The 20,758-nt window shown below is 39.6% G+C and overlaps 1 protein-coding gene across 1 annotated transcript in view; it reads right to left on the bottom strand.

The window, feature by feature from the left end:
- Positions 1-3,238: 3,238 nt before the first annotated feature.
- Positions 3,239-20,758, bottom strand: part of UBE2E2 (ubiquitin conjugating enzyme E2 E2) — a 212,642-nt gene continuing 195,122 nt past the window's right edge. Inside the window, exon 6 of the mRNA XM_081160370.1 lies at positions 3,239-4,078. Coding sequence (XP_081016496.1) covers positions 3,981-4,078 — 98 coding nt within the window. The 3' untranslated portion in view covers positions 3,239-3,980. The remainder of the gene's footprint in view (positions 4,079-20,758) is intronic.

Below are 20,758 nucleotides of genomic sequence, written 5' to 3'. Positions count from 1 at the left end.
TTGACTTTTAAATCATAGAGCTTGGGAGTTGTTTGGTGGTGACCATAAAGTCAGCTGCTGGTCTAAGGGATGGAGATTAAACCTGTCAAAGTTCTTGGTGGTGGCCATCGTCATTTATTTGTTTGTCAGTGGTTCCAAGCTGGAGACTGAACAGACAATGAAGAATGTTATCGTCTTCCAGGCAGCCTCAGCAGAGGCAGGCGGTACCAGGCGCATGACCTCTCTCTGCTCCTTTGTACTGATCTCTCGCTGCAGATGTTGTAGAAGAATCTTGCTGGTGTTTTTCAATGTGCTCAGTGGCACCAGCTGTAAAGCTTCTGTGACGTTTCAGTTGCACAGCTTGACAGAACTTCTCAGGTCTAAATTTCCTGTCAGAATGTGATTGTCATACTGAACTCTGACCTCCCATCTAATTTTTTTCCCCTCAAAGATGGATGAGAGGACAATGCTGCGTGGGAGGAGGGGATGATGACACGAGAGTTGCACAGGGGTCACACCAACTCCAAAAGGTGCCAAGGTTATTGGGTAAGGTTTTTTTCTGTAACCAGGACACTGGGAGTTCAGAGCAGCTGGGGTTGGCCCACACTCTATGTGGATATATAAACAGGTAAGAGAGGTAGGTGGTTACATTATCTCCTCCAGTTTTCTGTGTGGGTCCCATACATAAGACATATTTAACCTTCAGGAATCTCCCTTTTAAAAATCCTGTCAGGAAGCATATTATGCTTAAGACTACTCATTCACAGAAAGGCACACATGCCTTAAGTCACGTTTGAAGATGTAAAGGAAGGATGCAGTTGGTTAAGTAACTCACATGTGTCAGAACCAGGGAATGGGTGAGGGTGGTGGCTATGGAAGTCACAGCGGCGGGAATCCTTCAAACTGCAGAGTGCACATCTCTTTTAAAAGGACCACTGTACATTAAGGAGGGCACTGCTGAAGGGAAACATCTCTACGGGCAAACAGGGCCTGTGCAGTGTCCGAGACCCTACGCAGAAATTTTGTCTCAGCACAAAAGCTCACGTGACCCACAGTTCTGGTTTGTCCCACACTAAGGGGGTTTCTGGGACACAGGGCTTTCCTTTTTAACACAGGGAAAGTCCTGGCCAAATTGGGACAAGTTGGTCACCCTGACCCACGTTACCAGTACACATGCGGGAATGAGCATGGAAGGTGCCTGATAGGGAAAGGATGTTCCAGGCTCGGGGAACCTGTCAGCTGCCCAGGGAGAGCAAGGATGTGAGGAAATGCATGGCTACTACGGGAGGTCTTCAGAAGCCAAGCTGCCCTGAGCCCCTCAAAGGTGTCAACTCCAAGACTCCAGGTCTGATGGAGCTTACAGAGCTGACTGAGACTGAACTATGCCAGTGTATTTTTTACAGCATGATCGCGCAGCTAGAAGGAAGGTGTATGTAGTTTTGCCGCTGACAGCAAGGGCTCCGGTGTCACATGCTTGGGTAGGAATCTCACTTTGGTCCCTTGTTAGCTGTGCGTGACCGAGGGCCACTGTTTTAGTTCGTTTAAGCTACTATAACAAAATACTACAGACCAGGTGGTGTATAAACAACAGAAATTTATTTCTCACAGTTCTGGAGGCTTAAAGTCCAAGATCAGGGTGCCAGCGTGGTTGTGTTCTGGTGAGGCCCTCTTCCTGGCTGCAGACTGCCGACTTCTCACTGTGTCCTCATGGGGTGGAAGGGGTGAGGGAGCCCTCTGGCATCTCTTTTCTAAGAGCACCAATCCCAATCATAAGGGCTCTGCCCTCATAGCCTAATCACATCCCAAAGGCCCATCTTCTAATGCCATCACTTTGGGGATTAGGATTTCAACATCTGAATTTGGAGGAGTATACTAATGTTTAGATTATGGCAGCCGCCTATACCCTAACAGGCTAGGCTAAGGCAGGTTTTATTAGGTAACTTACGGCCTGGCACACAGTACATTTTGAATAAATATTTCCTTTCTTCTTAATTCCCAAACCATTAATCCAGGATGAGCTTCTAGGTTTCCTCTCTAATACTGGATTAAGAAGAAAGGCTGGACTACTTCTGCATTTGCTACCTTCAATGGGTTCCTGTAGAAAAACACATAAAGAATGTTCTATATGCTGTTTTATGACAAATTAAGGCTACAACTTTCTGAATTACTTAAGACCAATAAATAAAATTTCAAACTGCTTTCTCAATGACCAGTGGTCCTGTCTCAGTCGATGATAGGCCAACATTTTATGTAACAAAACTACAGAATACTATAATTAGCAATAATTGGTTTGAAAAGTTAAATACTATTTGGTTATAACATTTGGAAAATGTTTCAAATGAAATTAATGTTGTTAGAAGAGAAAAAAAGATCACCAGGTTCTCTGGTTTGAAAGCAACATTTTCAATATTAAAATATTGCTTTTAGGATTTCTTTTTACCACTAAAAAACCCCCCAAAACTGCATCTTTTGAATCAATTTTTAAAATGTTTCAGGTAAAGATATTAAAATTTGACTCAGAAATATTTCAAGTGAATGACTTAATTTGTAAATCTTACTATTTAGCAGTAAAGATGTTCCTTATGTGAGACCAGGTTGTAGGTGGGCTTGCTCCAGTAATTAGTGGAAGCAGGAGTTTCCGCCAGGCCTTGTAACACAAAGAATGCTGAGGATCAGTCAGCATGTCGGTGTGTTTTTTTAAACCACACTCGTTTCCTCTGCCTCCTATAGCTGTGCACCTAAAATAGTCTGAAGGTCAAAGCCAGACATACATACCCTGTTCACTGAATGTACTGACTGATACAGCTGAGTCTACTTCTTTCACTAGAATTATGGAGAAAAACCAAAACCAAAACTCAAGAGCAAGCACTGTCACCATCTTAGGAGAAAGGAGAAGAGAGAAGTAAGTTCAAAAGTGGTCCAACACAATGATCAGCTCAGACTTCTCTCTCACTAGGCAGCTATTTTTGGAGTCACATATTTTAATTGTTGCATAAAGAAGGCTGTAACAGAAAGGATGCCCGTGAGAAAGCAATGCCCAGCCAATATGTAAAATGATAGTGACCTGAAACAACTACAAAATCATCAGGCTATTGACAGCTGGAGAAATTCCACATGCTAAGTGACTCAATTACAAAGAAATATTAAGAGGTGTGAGATGAAAAATACACTTGAATCTGTAATTGAATTAGATAAGCCTTGCTGCATGGAGGGCTATGCTGGTCACCAGGATACAAAGCAAATGCTGGGTTACCACAAGTGCATTTATCAGCCACAGTGATTTATTGAGTGCTTTAATAATACAAGTGTACATCAACTGATCCACAGTCAAAAGTGGCAGGTCCCTAGGAAATTTACAAGCACTTTAAGTAAATCAAAATACTTATTATTTTGTTCAATCCAACAGTCTTCTGTGTGGGGGACAGAAGGCTAGTGATAAACAGAGTCTCAGTAATGCACAGTGATTCTGATTGAAGCTTTTGTACAAAAACTTGTTCCCAGTAGCATGCACCCACCAATAAAGACTTCAGTACAAAAAATTAACCCTAAGCACTACATTTAAGTAGAAACGAGATATAATTCTGAATTTGTGTTTCCCCGAAGATCACATAAAAGAAAAAATCAAAATAAAACGAACAACAAAAAAACAAAACCACACAGTAATACAAAGCTTTGTAAGAAAGCTCTTACTATTACAGATCCAACATTGTTTGCACTGAAAACAAAGTTCCCATCCACGTTGAGGTGGGAAAAAAAGAACCCAAATCTTTCAAGTTAATAGAAATTAAAGAGGGAATACAAGGGGGTGGGGGAGGAGAGCAAAGGAAAAGGGGAAAGAGGAAAGTGGGAGAAGGGGGAAGGATGACATACCATCACAAAATGGTTCAAAATTTAATAAAAATAAGAAAATAAGAACCGAGGTCCAGAGGGGTGGGTGGGGCTATTGATGCACTTGGTGAATGTGCTTGCACAGGTCCGGCGGGGGCGGCAGGTGCGGGCCCCTATGTGGCATACCGCTTGGTCCACTGTCTGGCCATTCGGTCATGCTCCGCTCTGTTGGTCATGTACTGTGTGGCAATGCTGCCTACCAGAGGGTCAGCTGGAAAGGAAGCAGAGTCAGGGGTCAGTAAATACCTCTTCCACTTTCAGTCAGGGGGAGAAGGAGTGTCTGGAAGGCTGGCTCTTGTGGGTTGGGGGTAGGATGTGGGGGTATGGTAGGAGCCGGCAAGGAGTAGGTGAGAAGCTGCTGCTCAAACCTGGAACAATGTCACTTTAACAATGACCTGCAAATAAGCTGCCACTGAAAGAGAACATTTCACACCAGCTGCTCCAAGAATCATCTACCGTGCTTTTCCTGATACCTCTTGTCACATTTCTGTACAAGTCTAATTCTCTCTCCCTGCCCCTACCACACACTTCTCACCTTCCTCCTTCCGTTGATTTCAAGTGGATATTTCATGGAGAAAACAAAGGTGGGCTGTGGAAGGGAAACTCCAGCAACCTTGATGAGAGCTCTCGGGAGGAGGTTCGGATAACCTGGCAGGCAGCTCTTTACTGGGGGTTATACCCAGGTGGTGGGAGCACTCATGCCCCTGGTGATCTGCTCTGAAAGAGCCTCAGCTCAACTCAATGAAGAAGCAGTGGTTAGTGAGCCCCAATGACACGGGGTGGGGGAGATAGTCTACTTCTTCCTCCAAATATGGGAATACCAAAATCCACATAGCTCTTTACTATAAAAATACTGAGAGATGTTAATAATAGCGTATACTCACTGGTTTACCACGTCCTAACACTTTAACACAGTAATGTTATGAAACTCTGAGGGAGCTGACACATGAGGAAACTGAAGCACAAGGAGGGTAAGTCACTTTCGGAAGCTGAGCAAGGGGTGGAGCAGGGCTCTTAACTACAGGCTTCTTGGAAGACAGTTCTCTACCCAAACAGGATCAACATCAAAAGAAAAAAGAAAAAAAATCAAAGAAATTAAAAAAAAGTAGTTTAGGTTTCTGGAGATCCCAGAATCTACCCCTTTCCCTCCATTCTCTAATTTGACTCTTTCCCTGATTTAAAAAAAAAAGGGGGGGGGAGGGGAAAAAGGTATTGTTAACATTTTGACTTATATCTTCCCAGACTTCTTTTCTAAATATAAAATTAAAAAAAGGTTAAGCTATAGTTTGTTTTTGTAATCTTTTGCTTTAAAAAAAACACCACTCTATGGTGAATAACTTTGTATCAATAATTATAGACCTAGTTCATCATTTAAACAGTCATCTGAATTAACAACCAATTCCCTATTTAGAGACAGTTGGGTTCTTTCCAATTTTTTGGCTTATAAACCATGCTGTGAAGAACACTACTGTGCATGAATCTTTGCAAACTTATGCAACTTTTTTTTTTTTTTTTTAATGTCTTTATTGATTTCAGGGAGAGGGAGAGAGAGAGAGAAACATCAATGATGAGAGAGTCATTGATCGGCTGCCTCCTGCACGCCCCCTGCTGGGGATCGAGCCCACAACCTGGGCATGTGCCCTGACCGGAATCGAACCCCGATCGCCTGGATCCTAGGTCGATGTTCAACCTCTGAGCCACGCCGGCCGAGCTTATGCAACTCTTAAGTCTGTTTAAAGTATAAGTGAAGAAATAAAAGTATAAAACAAAGAAACTTTATCATGTTATTAATCAAATAGTTCTTAATGCTAAAATTTTTTACTGAATAGAAGAAAGTTAAGACTTTAAGCTGAAACTATGCAATGTAAGTGTAGCCAATGACTATCACAGTGGATTTAATGGAGTAAGACACTTTTTGTGTAGTGTATTTATAATTATGACCCCTAAGTAAGGTGGAAACTTGTTATAGGATTTTGTATTTCATGGCTACAGGCACGTTATATAAAATGACAATCTCTAAACATAGATTAGTCGACATCATTTCTTTCTAAAAAAGAAGGAAAATTTCCCATCATTTTGGGTTTCTAGATTACTACTTTCCCAAGTCTTAATCAATCTTTGAGATTATCACCAATCAGTCTTCCTCCTCTTTACTAAAGAAAAACCAGAAAGTTCATCAGTGGAAATTGATATGTAAGTCTCCTACAATTTCTGCCAAGGCCATAAGTGCACATGCCAAGGTTATCAAAGACCCAGTAAAGCCCACGGAGGTCAAGCCCAAGGTCCCGAAGCTCAATTGACTTGCCTACATCGCTCACCCCAAGCTCAGGAAACATGTTCATGCCCACATTGCCAAGGGTCTCAGGCTCTGCCAGCCTAAGGCCAAGGCCAAAGCTTAAACGAAGGCTCAGGCTGTGACTATAGATCTGGCTCAGCCTCCCCAAGGTGCCCAGGCCCCCATGAAGGGTCTTTCTACTGCAGATACTAATACTGAAAGAAAAGGACTTGGAAATAACCAATGGCTACCGGCAGACAAAGCAGCACATCTAATGATCGTTTGAAGCAGCAAATTAATGTAAAAATATTAGCAATAAAAATGTTAAGGGCAAAAATATTATGTCTGCTTCTTAAATATTCAGAAAGCATTTATTTTCTTTCAGCACTGCGCACAGCTTCAGTGACACTGTACTGTCACTAAGTCCAGGAGTTGAGGCGGTAAGGCTTTATCTTTGACACCATTAGAGAAGGAAAGCTTAATGATCTGAGAGCAAGTCTCCACTAAGAGTAACCCACACTGACACAGACATCCAAAAACACTCATGCTTTCATCAGGAGAAAAGATCTATTTAAGTATTGCAAACGTGCTGTGCAAAGGAGCTACCTAGCAGCTGGCAGTGCTAAGAAGTCACACTGCTATATCATAATGACAAACTTTAAAAACATATTACATTTTTATTAATAATGTTATTCTACTTAAATTCTTAAAATAAAATTTCATACTTATTCTTGTATCTCAGCAGATCATTTTATTATGGGGACATTCATCCTTGCCTTAGGCTGTTCATTGATTTTAATGCTGGCTCTTCAGTATTCAGCCAAAATAAATTCAGTGTCTCTTCAATGACAATACTATTTATCTACTTTGTGTAGAGGAAATATTTTCTCCCAGTCTATCATTTATCCTTTAACCTAGTTTATGATGTCCTTGCCATGTATAAGTTTCAAAATTTTAAGTAGTTAAACAAGTCAATCTGTCCTTACATTTTCTGATTTGATGTCATGCTTATTTATAAAGGCCCTCTCCATTCACTCTAGTACAATATTCTCCTGTATTTACATATAGCTACTGTTATGTGCAATGATAGCTTTTTCATACAGAAGGTTCCTATACATATCTGGACCTGATTCTTAACTTGACATTCTTTCAAAAGGTTAATCTGTCTTTTGCAATATTTGTTCCTCCAGTTTTTCTCACTATAGCTTTAGTTTGTTTTGGTATCTGGTAGGGTAAGTTCCTGCCCTTCCCCATTCCTTTCATTCACTACAATTTTATTTGGAGAACCCTAATCTTAAGGCGGTTAATTAAGACTTGGAGCAATTAAAGCTATTTCACCCCAGGGTTACAGGAATCTCATGTCTCTTTGAAAAACATTATCAAGATTTAGGAAATCTGAATTCCTCTGGGTTTACTAATTAAAAATCAAGTGAGTAGGACAAAGTTAAGGTTTTTACATTTTAGAATGTAGGGAAACCTAATTAATTATAGGCCTAACCCAAAGCAGAAAGATCCTGAAAACACACACACAAACACACACATGCACATATATGGTACATACATAATATATGTAAAATATAATATATATGTGTCTATATATATCTAAAGTAATTTAGGGAGAAAATGATCATGTCCACAATTTAAACCAAATGATGGACATTATGAAACTAGATTTAAATTTGAGAATTCTAAATAAAACTGCATATAAGTCTAGCAAGATATGCTGTTACTCCAGAATTAGTAACTGGTGATGCTAAAAGAGGTATCGAGTACCTCAAATTCTAAAAAGACATTAATACCTCCTCAAGACTTATTAAGAAAAGATGAGCTAGCTCTGACAGCCCAGAAGTTGGTCACAAAATATGGAAAAGGAGAGAAAGTTTTGTGGGAACACTGAGTTCCCACCCATGGAGTGTGGAGTGTGTGGCAGTGAAGTTTCCCTGACTCCCGTCCTCCCACCAACATCAAAACGGGGAAAGGACAACTTTTTCCTCTCCAAACTATGTGAGGTGGTTACCAAGAGACTCCCTAGGGTGCCTGCAAGGAGACTCAAGTGTCTTTCCTGCTGGAGATTTAAACTAGATATGAACTGCTTAGGCAGCTGACCTGCTGATTTACCCCTTGACACTGAATAGAGAGAGAGCATCAAAGAAGCAGTCTATCCTACTATCAGTGTCCTATCAAGAAGGCAGCTTCCCGGGGAGGAACCCAGGAGCTAAGAGGCTCTCAGGAGAACGCTGTGTGAGAGAGGCAGTGGTATTCTTGAGCCAGCTGGCTGGCCAGTTTTGAAATTTTTAGGAATTTAAACACAGCCATTATTAAAATTTAATTATGTAAAGTTACAATGAAATACTTTATAAAAAGGTAATAAATACTTAAAATTCATTTCTTAATTATTTATTATTATTAACCCTCATAGTTTTTTTTAAATGTCTACTTTATCCCGATGGTAGAAAGCGATAGTGTGCCGCAGTGCATCCTGCCCCAGTTATGCACTCAGTGGGGTCGTGTATGGAGCCTGAAATCGGCAAATGCTACAAATTAGGATTTGACTTATTGTTCTGCTGCCTGCAGGTGAGAAAGTGATAGAAAATGATAATAGAGCAGGTTAAACTAAAAAATGTATCACGTCTAGAGTCCTTACGTTATGAACAGCGTAACAACTGAAGAATCTATTCTTCCAGTATTCAGAGCTATTATCTCACTCAGCAAAGAAGTTGCTGATGATACTGACTAACAAGGGAAGTTCCAACATCTTTCTTCTTTGTTTTACTTTTGTCTTAGCTCTTAATTTAAATGAAAATACCCTCTAACATTCATGTTAAAACCACACTCATTTGTCAGCTGCAGCCATAAGCTAGATACACATAAGTTTTTGGCAAAACTCACTGAAAGTTTTCTGGGAGAGTTAAGTGGCTCTATGGAATTTGCATTAAAGAGTACCACGTATTTTGTGTACTATACATCAGTAAAATGTATAATAAATTTATGTATGTGCATATGCACATATCACCACCCCACACATGCCCCCAGACAGTACTAAACATTTCCTAGTATGCCACCGGGGAAGGGGTTAGTCAAGGAGGTTGTGTCTTCCACATCAGGGAACTGGAAAGTGAACTCTCCATGTTAACCAATGTGAAGCAGCATTTTGACACCTGTTACCCAGGAGGCATGGAATGCAAGATGTTACTTGCCAAAGAAGTGGGGAGGACGGTAACCATGAGAAATTAGATAAAGGGATATTGTTCTCATCCATTATCTAGTCCCTACTGCTTAGAAGTTAGGCCTTGAAAAGGGAGAGAAAGGAGGAAATTAAAGTCAGGTGTCAGATGGGAGTTTAAAAAATCGACCATGTCAATGGAGGTGGGGGGAGGGAACATCTGTAATACTTTCAACAATAAAGATAAATTTTTTAAAAAAGTTCTTATCACAAGAATTTTTTTTTTGGTAATGATATGAGGTGATGTTAACTAAACTTATTTGGTAATCACTTTGCAATATATGTATGCCCAAGTCTCATGGTGTACACCTTAAACTTACAGAGTGTTGTATGTCAATTATATCTCAATAAAACTGAAAGAAAAAATTAAAAATAAAGTTTTAAAAAAGTTCAACCCCTCAAAAAATAAAAAAATGGACCATGTTGATCTTCTCATAACTGAAAGCAACCTGAATGCTATGAGATCTGCTAAATACTGTTAAGGGACAGAAAAACAAGATTCAACAAAATACGGCCTAAAGCAGCGACTGGAGAAAATTAAAATCATTCCATATTAATGCCCCCTGAGTTGAGACCACTCAATAAACAATAAAAACACATTGGCTATAACCTAAAGTATACTGTTGATCAAATATTTTTAAAATTTAAAAACTCATCCTATGTCTACATAGCAGTGCTATGTACATTAAATCAATGTGTGTCTTTAAACATAAAGCAATCTGTTAGAATAAACTCATCTGAAGAACAGCACAGATGGTGCATTCCCACTGAGAAGCTATTGGATTGCAATTCCAGGCTTAGTTAAGCAATAATTCCTAATGAACTCAGAAAATATACTTACATTGGAGGACTTAAGATATCAGAGATTCACAGATTACTTTCCCCAAAATACCACTGCAAAAAGCTGTGGCTGCCGTGGGAAGGAAAGGGTCAAAGATGCCAAGACATTAAAGCTTGATTTTTTTAAAAGCAGCTTTATTGAGGTATAATTCACATACTATTCAATTTACCTATTTGATATGCACACTCCAGTGGTTTCTGGTACATTCACAAAGTTATGAAACCACCCCCGTAATCTATTTTAAAATATTCTCATCATCCCCGAAAGAAACCTTGTGTCCACTAGCAGCCACTCCCCATCCCCCCAAATCCTCCAGCCCTAGCTATCCAGTAATTTACTTTCTGTCTCTATATATTTGCCTATTCTGGACATTTCATACAAATGGAACCATACAACATGTGGTCTTTTGTGACTGGCTTCTTTCCCTGAGCATTTCGAGGTTCACCCATGTTGTAGCATGCATCAGTACTTCATTCTTTTTCAGTGCCAAACAATATTCTATTGTATGAGCAGATATTATGTTAATCCATTCATCAGCTGATGGACATGTGGGTTGTCTTCACTTTCTTGCTGTTATGAATGATGCTGCTACGAACGCTTGTGTACAAGTTTTGCATGGACAGGTTTTCACTTCTCTTGGGTCTTTATTTAGGAGTGGAGCTGCTTGATCATATGGTAGCTCTATGCTTGACCATGAGAGGAACTGCCAAAGTGCTGTCCAAAGAGGCGGCACCTGTTTATACCCCCTAGCAATGTGTAAGGGTTCCAAACACTCACATCCTCACAACACGTGTTACCTAATGATGCTGATTGTAGAGAGAAGAGTTTATGCCTCATTGGCCTATACGCACCAGGTATCCAGGTTTTTTTTGTTTTTCAAATATAAGGTATTCTCTACTAATATTTGTTCCTGCCAACTATGGAAAATAATTCTCTTACTGGAATATCTTTCTCCTGGTGTCTGGCTGTAAGACCAAAAGTTATCCCGGTCTTCTTCCCTCTACTTCCAGCCCTGACTGAAGTAAAATGGCAACAATCGAACGAGTCTTGTTTGTAATGCACACCTTTTCTTCAAAAAAAATAAATTTTTTATTCCACAGTTCTCAAATGCAGTCCATACACTACAAACTAGTGTTCTAATACATCAACTTCCCCTCAAATAGTCTTTGTGGTCCACACCCCTACTCAGTCGCTAGGAGTGGGACAGGAGACGGGTTGAGAACAGGTGGGATACAGCAGCTGCGCCTTAGACATCACGCGTGTCCAGTCTCACTGCGCCTGGGAATCTGGACGCAAGTCCAGTGATATTAAATCACCCAGATGGGAGCCAGAGCTGGACGAGAACCTCCGTGGTTTCCGCTCACCACATCATTCTGCCTGCCTTTCAGTACTGAAAATCTGTGGCTGAGGCAGCATGGTGAGTCATATGGATGCTGTCCCTGCTGAGGAATGACTTTCCACCGAAGGTGTGGGCCTTGATGCGGGCTGAGGCCTTGCTCTTATCCTCTCTTCAGAAAGGGATGCTGCTGAATCCTCTGTTGAACCCAACTGTTATCAAGGAGGACACCGAGCACTCTGCCTGCTAACCCGCCCCTCTCCTTGAGGGCAGGCAGGTCTCTTTTTCAGTCTTGTATCATAAAACCAGCCGAGTGTCTGTGGCACTGTAGATGGCCATTCAGTAAGTGTTTAATAAATGAGTGAATGAGTAATCAGACACATTGGTCAGGATGGAATTTAGTTTGTAGATGGTTTCAGGTTCCTGGGCTGGGCATCCTTTCTCCTTCCCATGCTTGAGCCTAAATGACATTTACACCCATAGTGTCAGCAGCCCTCCTTGTCACTGACTTGAGATGGGAAGCATCTGGCAGCCCCAGTGACATTTTTGTGTGTGTGATTTAATATTTAGCTATATCTGCTTTAAGTCTAAAGAAGAGGATATGATCTATTTCCTAAAAGTGACTTCTTGCTTTGTCTTCAAGCTTCCCTGCTATCTTCTTCTTTTAGTCCTTGAAAGTTTCAATCCTTATAATTTAGAAAGATTGTTACATTTAATACATATTCAGCAGTTTCCTGTTTTAGTTCAGATATCATACCTGAACTTGAACCTACTGTTGTTTTAACCCCTTGGGCAACATGGTTCACCACCAGACCAAACTTTGTCCATATACCGCTTCCCCCTACTTCTGCTTTAGCCAAGTGAGCAGGTCTATTTCTACATTCAAACTCTTACAGGTGAAGAACCATGTCCAAATAAATTCTAACATATCATAGGTGGTAAATTGTGAACCTGGCTTTCCATTTTTCTTCCTGCTAGCAGAAAATGAGAGATGGCTTAGTGGAGTGACAGTACTGTTCACCCACTGGTACCATGAACTGACTAAACAATATTCACTAGTCTTCAAATGCACCCTTCTTGTTTACCAAGATTGGCCTGGACATTTGCGGGAGACCAGGCACAGCCAAATTCACAGTCACTGGTGATGCTGTCATAGGTTCGGAAACCCAGTCCTGGGGATTCTGACTCCCAACCAGTCCTTCGCCCCTGCACTCTCTCTTCTTCCAGTTCATGGTCTCTGTCATCTCTTACCCAGACCATCCAAATGCTCTGAATGTCTCCCTGTCTTCATTCTCTCCACTCTCAGATGAACTAAGCTTTTCAGTCTCTAAAGACACTAACCTGGTCATGCAAGGTCCAAGGTTCCTCTCTCAAAACCTTCTATTCCCCCCTCACTCCCAGATCCCCAGTGAAAAAGGCCAACTATGCATAAAGATACATTTTTGCCAATAACCTGCCTAACATTTCAGATGCTTTTCCCCATTAAATTATTTTTTCAATACCCTAATCATACTTTATCTTCAACAGGGGCTGTTCTAAAGTTCTGCCCTCCTCTTTAGTTCTTACTGTTAATGGAGGAAAGAGAAGTTTTCAAGAGAGGCAAACGTGTTAGTGTGGGAGAACACTGTAACACAGAAACGAAAATGCTTATGAAAAACTTTATGCTCACTAAGTGTACAGTGCTGGCATTAAAATTATGCCCTATCAGTGCAAACTGGTTTCCATCCTCACAGCCTCATGAGCAACAACTCTTGATGGCTGGGTCAGCCTACACTGTCATTCTAGCCTTCCCCAGGGAGACCAACCTCTGAGGAAGAAAATGGAAGCCGCTGACCTCATGAGGAGCCCTTAAAACACAGAGGAGGAAAGAAAAGAGGTGGCTGAAGCACCTGCCGAAGTAACCTGCATACATATTATTAACTCCTTTAAAATAATGCAGAACTATTTAGGCAGGATCATCTTATCTCGTCTGGGGGGGGGGGGGGGAGATCAAACTGTGCATTGTGGAATTTTTCTAATCAGCATTTTAAACCTTTTCAGAGTTAAGCCAACTTCCCTCTGGCCAGATGGCCCCTATAACCTCCCTAGGGTGGAAATCCCAACCCTCTGCTTCCTGCTGCTTCCCTAAGTAGGTCTTTGATTACTCTTAACAAGCCCTGTGGCACTTGTCTCTATAACCTGTTGACCTTTCTTACCTTAACACTTCTCAGCACAGCTGCAAGCCCCTCTCACTTAAAAGAAAGAAAGAAAAAAAAAGGCCAGGCTTACTTTGGGACAGGACATATATCAAAACTCTTCAAATTTCTCACTCATCACAAGAGTGTAGTAATTCCAAGTTGGCTTCTCTCTGATTGCACAGAACTTTGTGCAGTAGGGGAAACCCAGCTTGTACCTGGTAGCCTCCCTCCCCATTTGGCTAATTCCCTGGTACACTTCCCTTCCCGATGATGCAGAGCTCTCTCCGAGAGGAAATGTTCATATACGTGATCCTAATGTGACTATCACCTAATATACCATCTTTTCCAGATGTACATTTTCAAAGGGAACTATGAGACCACACCTGGCACAAATAAATTAAACTACCACAATGTTTGGAACAAAATAATATGTGTATAATTTAGTTCTGCTTTGTGACTAGGAGAACTTCTGGGTTCTTCAAATCACGTAGCTGGAAGCCACAATGCACTCTGCCACACGTACCCAGTACAGTGTCAGACACACAACCATTATCTTTCCCACCCCCTACTCCTAAGCCTGGTTTTGATTATTACCTTCCATGTAGCCAGCTCTGCTGGTCATTCTTCATGGAAATTTGACCCTCATTGACGCTTTAGCTTTTCAAATGACATTTTAACATCCATATTATACTACCTCAATTCTTTCTCCAAGATACATCATTAAAAGTGAGAAAGTAGGTTGTAGAAAGCTGGCTTCTTGGCTGTGATCATGCATACCATCAATGGGTGGTAGGGACAATGCTTTCTACCTGTGGATGATGCTGACAGAAGCTCACCTACAGGGACTTGGACCTACCACTATATTTATTCAAGACTGGTCAAACCATGTTTTATGTTTTACTTTTCTTTTTCTTTTAAATTAAAGGCATTCTTGATTCAGCATGAAATGGGACATGCTGAGGCCCTAACTTTTAAATGCTTGTGTGGTGGGCACAGCCACAGGTTCCCAGACGCAGTGCTTCCCTGGGAGTCTTTTTTGGAAGCTAGATTTTGGTGTTAAAATTGAATCTGGTAACAAGCACTAAATTACACAACCATACTGAAATTCTAAGATAGTTATTTTTACAACAGCCTTATAAAACTTAATTTACCCCCTTGTCCTGAGAGATTTAATGAATGCTTAAAACAGTTCCACCTATTTCCCTGTAATTGGCTACATTTGTTTCTAGTGTAAATATGCTGACTAGATTTGCATAGTGATTATATGTCTAGAGCTGTTTTTTTGGGGGGTGGTGGAGAAAGAGGCAATGAACAGACTACCCCTAAATGAGAATGTGCTCACATCTGCATGAACAATTATATTTTCACTTGCAAATTAGTTACCCTTTGTACCTATGTTTTCCTTGTTAACCATTCTTCACACACACACACACACACACACACACACACACACACACACACACAGAGTGATTGTTCTCAGGAATGATAATTTTAAAAATATACTTTTTTTGGTAAGATTAAATCAACTGTCTAGACCTGTCAAGTTTTGCTCCATTTAGTTAGAGGTCACAAAAACAAATTTTTGGCACTGACACATGCTATACTCTCTTACTTAGGTCTAGGAAAAAACCAAAAATGTGCAGCCCTAAGGAAATTACATGCTCAATGACTGTTTGTGGTAAATGAAATTAATAGAATGACTGTCCCTTTTAATTTTATTTGCCAACATTTTACTTATAGAATACTTTTAGTGAGGATTATTGCTTACAGTGACCAATTTGAAATTTATTAAATTCTACAAAAAATGTTTATTCTTCCAGATAAAACACAAATTTAAAAGATTCAAAGAGAAAAATCATTAGAGAAAATAATATGACCTGCTCAGCATACCAGGAGAGACTTCCAGCTCCATATTAATAAATAGATAGAGGAGCAGGGGATCTTGACTGAGATTGATACTAAATAGTCTCTTAGCCTCTAAATGAGACCACACCCACTATTTGCATGAGCAATTGCTATATTTTCACTCCCAAATTAGTTCCAACAGGTACCTATAGATCTGTACATATTTAAATTACTCAGTCTAGGATAATTATAAAAGTCAGTAATAAATCAAAATAATATGGGAGAACTATTCCTATAAAGATAAAAGAATTAAGCATCAGCATTTAACTTCATTAGAAGTTATTTCTAATGTACATTCTGCCAAGCCACTGTGGTGTCAACTCATGTTAAATATTTTATCCAGATTTAAAAATTCTTAGTAGAGTGACAAGTAGAAATTGTGCTCTTAATTCAACACTGTACCAAAATAAATAAATAAATAAAAATAAAAGGAAGGATGCCGAAACTACTTATGGCAGGATAGACAGGGCCTGCCAGTATTAAACACAACTCTCTTTTATTTCTGGAAACAAGTAATTAAATTTTGTTTAAAACCGGAAATGAAAATTAGCTTAGTTAGTAATTTAAATCTAATTCTCATTTGTACTAGGTTCATGTCTCTAGTCTAGTCATATGTGATACTTGACACAGAAAGACCCCCAGGTAATCTAGTGGGGGTGACAGGTCATAGTTAAGGCTGATTACAAGGCAGTAAAAACAGATTTTTAATGCATTCCATGTGAAATGGCTCTTTGGGATTGCCTGCCCCTGGGAGTGATGTTAATACTTAATAATCAAATGCACTTGGATTCTTTAAAAGGTGCATGGTTGTACTAAGAAGCCAACCCTCAATTTATAATCAAGTTATAAACCAAAATAAAAATGAATTAATTATTTCTCTAGGGGCAACATAAGAATAAAACTTTAGTGCTTAATTTCATTAGTTGGTTATTTTTAATCTGTCAAAACTAAAGTCCACGGAGTTCAATATGTTCAGCCCGTACCTACAGCAAATCATTCATTACATTATGCTGTGTTGAGACTTCAGTTTTCTGATGATTTATTTGACTGATCTAATTTATTTGACTGATCTCATTAGGAAATGGTACTTAATAACCTATCATGGGAGCAAAGGTTGTCTATAAAAACTCAGCTTTAGCACTTGAACTAGTCAATAAATAACATTTAGATGAGCAGGTTTTAGCAAACGTAAGTGCTGAAACACGCAAACCAGAGTGCTCATATCGGACGGGCAACATCTAGCAGACAGATGCTAGGAAACTATGCTATATCCAGAAAGTTGGTGCACACCATCCCTCCCACCTACCTCCAATATACTACAAGTTAGATGAAGGATGAATTTCATAAATTAACCACAGGAGAGCCCACTTTAGGGAAAGTCTGCTGCTGAGCTGCTACCTTGAACCTTCTTTTCTTTGGAGATTGATTTCAGGATAGACCAAAGATTATCTGGACTCTCTTACTAGACTTGCTTTTAAATAACTCCCACACTCAAGCTTCAAACTGAAATCATATATGCATATACTTATAAATATGTGTGTGTACGTCTCTGCTGAGGTGCATAAAGTGCGGGACAAAGGAGGAGCAATAGTACAGCGAAATACTGTTCGCATACCTGCATTTATCTGGGCGTTCACACTATACTTACAGAATAAAAGACATTAAGTAATGTACTTTTGAGGTCCGAGAATGAATGTGCAGATCAGACATGGCAAGTCTGAGACTAGCCCGAAGTCATGGTGAAGTATTTTGGTAACCAGGTTTTGTTAGGGCGTCAAGCTGCTAGTGGCTCTGGAGGACATATCTGATTAGGTGGAACCAACCCTTGCCCAGCTACTATTGTTGACATTCCTTTGATGAAACCATCTATAATATGACCTTCAAGGGATATCACCACAGAGAATAACAATGAGAAATGCAGTAAGACAACCATTTTGACATGTTCCTCCCAGACACAGGCTGACCTAGTGTGTTGATGTCAAGAGAAACAAAAAGCTGGATTGACTTTCTAATGGAATTTGTCAGATCCCTATAAACTCCAAGGAAGGGTACTTAAGCCTCGTTTGTGGACAAGAGGGTAGAGAAATACAGTGACAGGGTAACTTGCTAATAAATAATTGAGAACTTACCTTTGAAAAACTTATGGATGAGGTCTGCTATGCTCTTTATCTTTGGAAAATTGAGTGAATGATTAGAAAGCTGAATCTCATCAATTGCATAGAGTACATTACTGATAGGTAAAGAAAGGAATATTTTTATATAACATATCAATTCTGTGTGCACTATTTCAGAATCATAAAATGTTAGCATTTGTTTTTAAATTATGTAGGGTTTCATGAGTTAATTTCAAATATGAATTTTGATGGTATAGAGGAAATGCTGCATTCCTGAGATACACATGCATAAGCCATGTAAGTGACATGAAGAATAAAATTCTAAACCGTAAGTTTGCATGACATATTTCAAGGGTGAATCTTTAACTTCTTACAAACTTAAAGTAATGCATATAATACTGGCTTAAATCTAGGATCAGCTGGTTCTTAACATTGACATAATTTCAAAAATTCTAATTTGCTTTCATGTTTATTTTTGCGTACTTTCGGGTACAGCTTTTGAGAAAGCTGCTTCGTGTCTAAAAAACTATTGTCAATGATGGAGAAAAACAGGAACGGACAGAGGCATTTAGAAAACCAAACCATTTTCTTCAGAAACAAATGTCCAATGTCCAATGGTTAATGTATAAACCACTTTACAATTTATGTCAGTTTATTCATGTAAATGGGAGATTAAAAATCACTGACCAAAACAAAAGTTCCATGGATATGGCTACCAGCATACTGAAGTACTTTGATAAAGAATTGAAAAAACTTATTAATATTGATCTGTGTTGGGAAACTGCTTTACTACAAGCCCGTAAGTTATGTGTCTTTGTAGTTATCCCTTTTCCACCCTAAAAAGTCACAAATACAGTTTATAATATCACTGATTCTTGATCTAGAATTCTGTTTTACTAAAGTATGACCAAAGGTTTCTATCATTCCATAAAAGGAAATGCAGAGCATTTTGGGCTATATTAACAATGGAAACATCTCAAGTAATTTATCAGTTTTATCTTACTTATATAGGCCATAGGCTAATTTTGATACACAAGAGAACACTCCTGAAATCATATTCAACTTTGACCCGTTAAGACCCTAGGGCAGATATAATCAAAGTGATTATGAATCAACAAGAAAATGTTTATTAAAACTGAGAAAATAAGAAACTTTTCTTTAAATTTTTTACATGGAAAATACTAATACATTTTGAAAAATTCATTTTGCTATAGAATAACTGACTCTTACAGCAACACATAAATAATGCTAAGAGAAAGATACCCTACATTTGGGGAGTTAAAAGACTAGTGTAAAATAGCAGGGAATGGAGGCTGAAATACAGATGAAACAGAAAAGACCAGCTAATAGGAAAAGGGAGAGAGAAGGAGCAACCAAGGAGACACACACCGCAAGCTCGGTCTTGTACAGAAATGTGTGCTGGTGCACTTCACTTTGCCACGGGCTCCAGCTCAGTGATTCTTAGCTAAGGATATACTTCAGGCTTGAGGGAGGAGCCAACTCAAGCCAGGGGCGACGGTGGAGGTGTGCACATGTGCTCTGAAAACACGGACAATACGTCAAGTGCTTTTACATTCCAAACTACAGGAAATACAGTACAACAGAGTCCCCGGGCTAATAGGGACAGGTCAAACATGAGTAAGAAGGTACTGCAGGATCACAAATGGTTGAAAAACATAGCTTTATGTGAATTTCTAGTATCAGCTCTTTTGAAAGATGATGTGGGTTATACTACTTTTGGATAATCTCTGATGCGGTTCATTCTGCTTTTCTCAATTGCCTTTTCTAGTAGGATTTCTGAAGGAAGCAGTCTTTAAAAGGCAGTAATGAACAGGGGATGTGAGAATATAAGCAAAAACCCAGTGGTTCACACTGTTTGACATTTCTGTTGCAGGCAGGACAGTGTCTAATGCTCCACCTAAGAGTATCACTCTTCAGTTTTCACACCTGGTCCCTGCGGACACTAGACAACTGCTAACAAAGTGCAGAACAGTTTCATTCACAAATCCTCTGGGCATATACCCTCTTTAAAAGTTGGTGTGGTCACAGAGGGGTCTCCTCAGTGCTGCAAGAGTGGTTTCAGAGGGTAGTACTCCCAGAAAGGTCACCTGAAAGGGAAATGTGACAGCCACATGGGGAATTGTACCAAGGCAGAAAAAGAGATCAGGGCCCCAGGGTATCTAGGGGAGGGATCCTTCTGAGTGCAGGGTGAGCAGTCAACATCCTGGAGGGGTGTTTCATGCCTCTATCAAATTTTAAAAATGTATTCACTTTTTAAACTTACATAAAGTCTATGCTATGTCATTTATAAACAAGTTATAGGTGTTTCTGACAATAAAAATCATTAGAATGATTCCATTTACGAACAAGTCTGTAGTATTAACAAATCACATTATGGATGTGGACTGCATGGGGACAGAAGTCTAAACTGCAGAATAAATTAATCAACAAAGAACTAGCACTTAGAATTTCAAAAGGGGCTTAGCAAAGCCTGACCCTGTTATGTCTCTCCTGACAGAAGCTGTAAATAAACTCTTTGAAATGTGCTCCTTGGCCCTACCTCAAGCAAAAAACCTAATTTCTTATTAATTAATTAATTAATTAAATTTATTTATTATTAACATATCTTTATTGATTTCAGAGAGAGGAAGGCAGAGTGTGAGAGAGAGATAGAAACATCAATGATGAGAGAGTCACTGATCGGCTGCCTCCTGCACGCTCTCCACTGGGGATCGAGCCCACAGTCCGAGCATGTGCCCCGACCAGGAATCAAACCTCCATCTCCTGGATCATGGGTTGACGCTCAACTGCTGAGCCACGCCGGCTAGGCTAATCTCTTATTTATATGCTTCTTTGCCAAACAAGAGTCAAATGATTTGCAATAAAATACATATCCTCAATAAAGTAATTATAACAAACAGAAAAACCTAAGCCACAATAAAAAGCACGAATAGAACTACAGGAAAGAAGCACATATGATTAGCATGTATACTAACTAGAAGGGTTAAAACAGTTACTGT

Source organism: Miniopterus schreibersii, assembly GCF_964146895.1.
Source record: "Miniopterus schreibersii genome assembly, chromosome: 15".
Taxonomy (NCBI): Eukaryota; Metazoa; Chordata; class Mammalia; order Chiroptera; family Miniopteridae; genus Miniopterus; species Miniopterus schreibersii.
Note: the sequence above shows the minus strand (reverse complement) of the source record. Positions and strands in the feature narration are given on the sequence as shown.